Source organism: Megalobrama amblycephala, linkage group LG15 (assembly GCF_018812025.1).
Source record: "Megalobrama amblycephala isolate DHTTF-2021 linkage group LG15, ASM1881202v1, whole genome shotgun sequence".
Classification (NCBI taxonomy): domain Eukaryota; kingdom Metazoa; phylum Chordata; class Actinopteri; order Cypriniformes; family Xenocyprididae; genus Megalobrama; species Megalobrama amblycephala.
The window spans coordinates 2,651,043-2,658,262 of NC_063058.1; the positions used below are offsets into that span (position 1 = coordinate 2,651,043).

At 37.4% G+C, this 7,220-nt stretch overlaps 1 protein-coding gene across 1 annotated transcript; it reads left to right on the top strand.

Moving 5' to 3' along the window:
• Positions 1-464: 464 nt before the first annotated feature.
• Positions 465-4,605, top strand: nudt7 (nudix (nucleoside diphosphate linked moiety X)-type motif 7). Its single transcript, XM_048159271.1, has 3 exons — positions 465-785; positions 3,056-3,214; positions 3,302-4,605. Exons 1-3 carry the CDS (start codon positions 630-632, stop codon positions 3,650-3,652), a joined length of 666 nt encoding a protein of 221 aa, XP_048015228.1. The 5' UTR covers positions 465-629; the 3' UTR covers positions 3,653-4,605.
• Positions 4,606-7,220: the final 2,615 nt, after the last annotated feature.

Genomic DNA, 7,220 nt, shown 5'->3' on the forward strand with positions numbered 1-7,220 from the left:
CTCAGCCAATTTTATTTAGATTATTTATTTATTTATTAGGTTTTTGTTGTTGTTGTTTTTGGGACAATGCAGTGTAAGCATTTTCAGTACAGCCGGCTGTTCCAAAGCAGTGTACCTATGAACTGAAAATGTGGATTGTGCACATTTAGTTTTTCTCTTCGGTACTGTACAATTCTGATCAGTTGCACCTCTTGTAGTGATCCCACTTTAAATAATTCAATATGGTGTCCACCCTGACTAAGGTCTATTGACAAAAGAATGCCATTCTCAGTTATAGACCGTTATAGATAGAACATACACAGAGCGAATATGTTCCACGAAAAAAGTCATGGATAATCACTAAGGGTGAGTGAATGATCTTTTAGGGATCCTGTAACTTGTCACACTGTCACTTTAAATGACGCGAACTTCTCTGACCAATTAGAGACGATTTCCGAGCCGCTTAGCCCCGCCCTGTGTGTCACACCAGTAACTCGTCTAACTGCTTGTTCTATTTCTGTCTGTTATCCAGCAACGTTTTCACACACTGAACTAGAGGTGAACCAAGAGCCCAGAGGAGCATTATGGGAAGCTCAAAGATAAGCGGAAGCGTAAAGTGAAAGTTTCCTGGCCAGTGCTCATAATCCGCGATGGAGCTCAAGGAGAAAACTATCAGGTCATTAAAGACATACGATAGTGGCGACGAGTTTTCCCACTTACCTGCCCTTCCTAAAGCTTCAGTGCTGATTCCTCTGCTGCTGAGAGACGGACAGCTGCACATGTTACTGACCGTGCGCTCAATCAATGTAAGAAACTCATGTCTGGTGTTTAGGTCTCCTCTGAATTCTGCTAGATGTGTTTCACAAAGATAAATGCACTGTTACTGTGTCTTAAAGCAAAAAGGGTTTAGAATGAAAACATACAAATCTTATTAATGAATGCCATTTATGAAAATGTGTGCTTATTTGTAGTGTATTTAAAATCTTAATAGTAAATAAAAGAACTGTACTTGCAGATAATAATGTAGTAACTTATTACAAAGTTACTACATTATTACTACATTAAAACTGCAGTTTGTAATAATGTAAAATTAAAAGTTTTACTATGAAGTACATTTTAATTCATTGTTTTAATTATCTGCATTAAGTAAGTACACTTATTTCAGTGTGTTGACTAACACACTAAAGAAACATGAGTAAGACATGATAATAACTGGAACTGTTATTCGATGTTACTTTTAAACTTAATGTATATTAAATGCAGCCTGCTAAATTTCAGCTCCATCATTGCAAATGTGTAATTACATATGTATTTAAATACCTGACAAGTTTCAGTAGAAATAGAAGTACATTCAGCTTAAACTTTAACCATATTTCAAAGACCATAGAAGTAATATGAAATTACATCTAAAGATGTTTTTAAGTCACACTTAAAAAAGCACTCTAAAGTTCAGCTAATTGCATATTTTTGCTAGTTTCATTAAACTAAAACATTTTCATTTAATTTAATTAACACCCAAAAATGAAATTTCTCTCATTTATTACTCACCCTCATGTCGTTCCACACCCGTAAGACCTTCGTTCACCTTCAGAACATAAATTAAGATATTTTTGATGAAGTCCGATGGCTCCGTGAGGCCTCCATTGCAGCAATGATACTCCCTTTTTAAAAGCCCAGAAAGCTACTAATGACATATTTAAATCAGTTCATGTGACTACAGTGGTTCAATGAAGCGTTAATGTTAATGTTATGAATGTTATGAAGCGACGAGAATACTTTTGTGCGCCAAAATAACAAAATAACTGCTTTATTCAACAATATCTAGTGATGGGTTATTTCAAAACTGCTTCATGAAGCTTTGAATTTGTACGAATCATTTGTTTCGAATCAGTGGTTCAGAACACCAAAATCCCATGATTTCAGTAAACGAGGCTTTGTTACGTCATAAGCGTTTTGAAACTTCAGTAGTTCACTCTGGCAGTTTGATACGCGCTCCGAACCACTGATTCAAAACAAATGATTCGTAAAGCTTCGAAGCTTCATGAAGCAGTTTTGAAATCGCCCATCACTAGATATTGCTGAATAAAGTCACTATTTGTGTTATTTTGGTGCACAAGAAGTATTCTCGTCACTTTATAATATTAAGGTTGAACCACTGTAGTCACATGAACTGATTTAAATATGTTTTTAGTAGCTTTCTGGGCATTGAAAAAGGGAGTGTTATTGCTGTCTATGCAGGCCTCACTGAGCCATCAGATTTGATCAAAAATATCTTAATTTAAGATATTTATCTTATTTGTGTTCTGAAGATGAATGAAGGTCTTACAGGCGTGGAACGACATGAGGGCGAGTAATTAATTGACTTAATTTTCATTTTGGGGTGAACTAACCAAAGTGTCTGAAAACAGATAGCGTTTAGAAACTAATTACATTCAGTTCGCACTCAAGTCTGTTTAAGTCTATTATTTCTATAATAAGTCCTCTTAAAGGTGCTAAAGAGGATGTTTTGTTCTATACATTTTTGCAATATTACTTGAAACTGTCTTTACTAACTGATAAAAGACTATTTATTAGGTGCACTGAAAGGAATAATATTAATATACATCATCTGTGCACGAGGTAGGGCCTTAAAAACATCAGCCATCGCGTAAACGATTGGCCCTCTGGCTTGTCAATCACTGCCGTGACGTTCCTTGTGAGAGACGTGCGCGGCTGCGCGCTCCAGTAACTTTCCACACTCCACAGGCGCCGCATGCAATGTTTTTGTCAGGAGACAGGAGTAACAGCTGCAGATTATGAGTTACCTGCGGTGAGTCCGACATAATGAATCCACTAACACGACACAGCGAATGCCGGTGGTAAACACTCGTGTTCCAGTACTCGTGCATGAGTTTTAGGAGGCGTTCCCTCGAAATGAGCTGTGAAGGAGGGGGGTTGTTCTTACGCATGCGCTCATTTCAAAAACTCACTAACAGTCTTTGGTTTCTCAGTCGACGAAAAGATCCTCTGTAGCACCTTTAAGTGCACTTCTGTCACATGAGGGAGTGTTCTTGACAAATCCTCTCGACTCTCTCAGCTCAAGCAGCACGCAGGCGAAGTGTGTTTCCCTGGAGGAAAGTCAGAGTCCGGCGACACCGATGAAACACACACGGCTCTGAGAGAAGCTCAGGAGGAGATCGGCCTTCCTTCACACACAGTGGAGGTCATCTGCAAACTCTTCCCCATCCTAAACAAGGTTCATTGACATTGACACTGCAATTTTAATATGATCATTTTCATTTTCATTTGTGGTCAACTATAATGGCTTAAACCCTTTCCACAGGCCGGTCTTCTGATCACTCCGGTCATTGCTTTCATCGAGAGCTCCTTCGAAGCCCTTCCGAATGCAGATGAAGTCAGCAAGGTCTTCACTCTTCCACTGGAGTTCTTTACTAAAGAGGCTGATCATTCCTGCTATCCTGTGTCCAGCATCTTCAGCCCCACCCATAGTTTCATGTACACGGACCCCCGCACAGGCAACATTCATCAGATCTGGGGTCTGACAGCCGCTTTGGCCATAACTGTTGCTGTTCTTGCCCTCGGAAAGAAGCCAGAGTTTGAGGTTGGCTTCGACTTGAAAGATCCAGTTTCTGGGTTTAAAGACGTTCTTAATCGCAGACTAAGCAAGTTATGAAAGACACACATTCAGTGTTTCTGGTCATACTGAAAATGATTGTAATTGAGCTGTAAACTGAAGAGCAAGTTTGGATATTCAATATATATAACTGAAAATATCAGTATTACATGCAAAGCTTTATATGAAAATTAAAGTTGTTGCCCTGACAACTAACTGAAATAAATTATGGCTAAAGTACTACTAAAACTAAATGTAAAAAACCTACTAAAAATGGCAAAAGCTTGTAACAAAATTTCTCAAATTTAAAACTAAAAATATAAAATTAAAATATAATTCAAAATAATAAGAAATACTGTAACGTTTATAAATAATACTAAAATAACACCTCACATTCATATTTACAGCTCTGAGATGTCAGTAAATGGTCACATGACAGGTAAACAAATTATTTTTTTTCTTTTAAACCAAGCCTATTTATTTGATTTTACTTTAAAAATGTATTTATTTTAATTTTACATTTTTTTTCCCCCTCACAAATCCAAGTTTGTGAAATCTTCACTTTAGGGATTTGTCCACTAGAGGTCATGCTCGCCTAAGCAAACACACTTGTGCCATACGTTGAGCCTGAGCATTTTAGATTTTAAAATACAAAAAAACATATAAGAAATATAATCACATTACAGTGTTTCACTATTGTTTCACTAATAAAAAATAAAAAAATGAGAGTCTTCAAATAAAAGGTCTATACTTGAGTGAGAAATAATGCACAGAATCATAAGGCAAACACTATTTTATTAACAAATATTACAAAATAAATAGACATCTTCATGTTTATATGTAATCTTATAGAACTAAATGTAAAATGTGGTGCTTGTAATTTCTGGCAGGCACTTCGTTTCTACTGATCTGACGAGTCATTCCTTTTGTTTGATTAATGTGTTCTTATGTCATTCCAGTGATGCTGTCTGTTTGTGGCACTGTCCCACCATTAAAACTACTGCTAGTACCTACTTATTTTTGCCTAGTATCTGTTTCATAGTGAAGCAAATGATGTCACAAACATGTCTGTCCTGTAGAAGAGTATGATTGACGTCTACAGCGAGCTTCATTGGCTGAACCGATGTGTCACAGGCACTGAAGTTCTTTGAGAAACACTGCACTTGTTCACACTGGCCTCAAGTGCAGATCATCTGCTCAGTGTTGGTGACCCATGAGCTTAAAGGGAGATTAAAGGGTAAATTCACCCAAAAATGAAAATTACCCCATGATTTACTCACCCTCAAGCCATCCTAGGTGTATTTGACTTTATTCTTTAAGACGAATACAATCGGAGTTATATTAAATAATGTTCTGGCTTTATAATGGCAGTGAATAGAGGATGAGATTTTGAAGCCCAAAAAAGTGCAACCATTCATCATAAAAGATATGCACATAGCTCTGGGGGGTTAATAAAGGCCTTCTGAAGTGAAAAGTTGCTTTTGTGTAATAAAAATATCCATATTTAAAACTTTAAAAACTAAAATATCTAGCATCCGACAAATGGCCGTAAGCATTGAATTATGGCAAAAGAGTGAACTCTGACCCCACACATGATGTATTGACGAATGCGGAAGCGCAGAGGAGAGAGCAAAACAAAACACCGGTCACGAATTAGATCTCTAAAAATTTAAATAGAAATGTCAGAGGATTTTGATATAAGAGAAGAGGAGCTTGAGTTTGTTGCACAACCCTATTTATTTGAACAGTGAGAGGCGTCTAAGCTTACACTACTCCTACATTGCGTCAGGGGTTACTCTTGTGGCACAAGTTGATGTGTGTATGGCCATCTTCTATGATGGATGGATGCACTTTTTTGGGGCTTCAAAATCTCGTCCTCTATTCACTGCCATTATAAAGCTTGGAAGAGCCAGGGGCCAGATTCACAAAACATCTTAAGGCTAAAAGTAGCTCTTAACTTGCCGATTTAGGAGAAACTCTTAAAAATAATGGGCGTGTCAGTCTTAATTTTAGGAGTCCTACATTTTTGCTCTAGGAGTATTTCACAAAACATTTTAGTGCTAAAACTAGCTCCTAAGCCTGTAAAACGTTAGGAGTAGTCAAGAGGACTCCTAAGTCACTAAGAGCAAATCACAAACAATCCTAAATCCACCCAAAGACACTGAACACCATTGAGGCAACAGCGATAGAGCCTTGGGTGCTGAACCTTTTCTTCATAAATGCAATACATTTTGATTTATAGATTTGACTCTACGATGAGACGCCAAAAAAAACTTAAATAAATAAATAAATATTGTCTGATTACCTGTGGCAAAGGTTTCACACTTACAAATGATTGAATAGATAAAATATATATGTATATAATAAGTGTATTTGGTGTGCTGTCCAAGGGGATGGAGGGCTCTGAGCTTGGAATTTAGCCCAAACCCAAAGTTCTCCCCGTATCCCCAGCCGAGAGTGAGGGACAGGGTGGCGGATGGATGCAGAAACTGTCTAAGTAACTATAGGCGAGTCGGCTCTCGTCTGTTTATATATTCCTCCTCTCGAGCTGATTAGAAAGACTGTTTGAATGTGTTTCTCCCAAACTTTGTTTATAAAACATAATTTGTCGCTTGAATTCTGCATTCTCTTGAGATGAAGACATCCAAGAGGTGGACAATTAACTGTATATACTAGTTTAATTAGTGACACTTAGCCTACATTTTAAAACCTTTATGGCAACATTTTTATTTAAAAAATATTTATTTGAATAGGGCAACATTTGTATTTTAAAACCATTATTTTAATATGGAAACATGACGCCTCATTCTACAATATTTCTATGATTAAATCACTGACTCCTCCCCCATCAGCCAGTCACTGTGTGTTTACTCCATAGCAACGAGGTCAACCCCGCCCTTACTCTTAGCTTAAGACTTCAGTCTATTCCTTAGTAAAAGTTGGTCTCAGCAGCTTTGTGAATAGGTTTTAAGAGAAAACTCTTAGCTAAGAACTTTTACTGCTATTTAGGAGAACTCTTAGTGGTAAGATAAAATGTTTTGTGAATACGGCCCCTGGACATTATTTATTATAACTCAGATCGTGTTCGTCTGAAAGAAGAAAGTCATGTACACCTAGGATGGCTTGAGGGTGAGTAAATCATGGGGTTATTTTCATTTTTGGGTGAACTATCCCTTTAAGGCCAACACTGCACTAAATATGAGAGTTTGTTGTCTAACGCAATGGCTTTTATACTTTTACAAGTGTCCAAATATTTTTTAAGATCACTATCTTTAATGAAGTTTTCTTTTGGACTGTGGTCATTCTAGGCTGAATTGGTCTCCAGTTCGTATTTTTGTCAAGGTGTTTGATCCACTCACAAAACACAAATGTACCAATTTTACTATTACATTACATTATGGGAGCTTGTTTCCCTTTCGAAGTGGAACTTTGACGTTGTGTCTTATTGTTGAAACTATGGGGAACGCCCTCAGAGTGACCGGTGCCTGAGCATCTGTAAAAATGCAGTCTGTGACGTCACATGATTGACTTTTGACTTTTTTGCCTGTGCACATAAAAAGGCACCCAAGTTGCACGTCATCAGCTTCTTCAGGAGACATTTGTTTGTAGCGCATGGCAATGGAGAAGA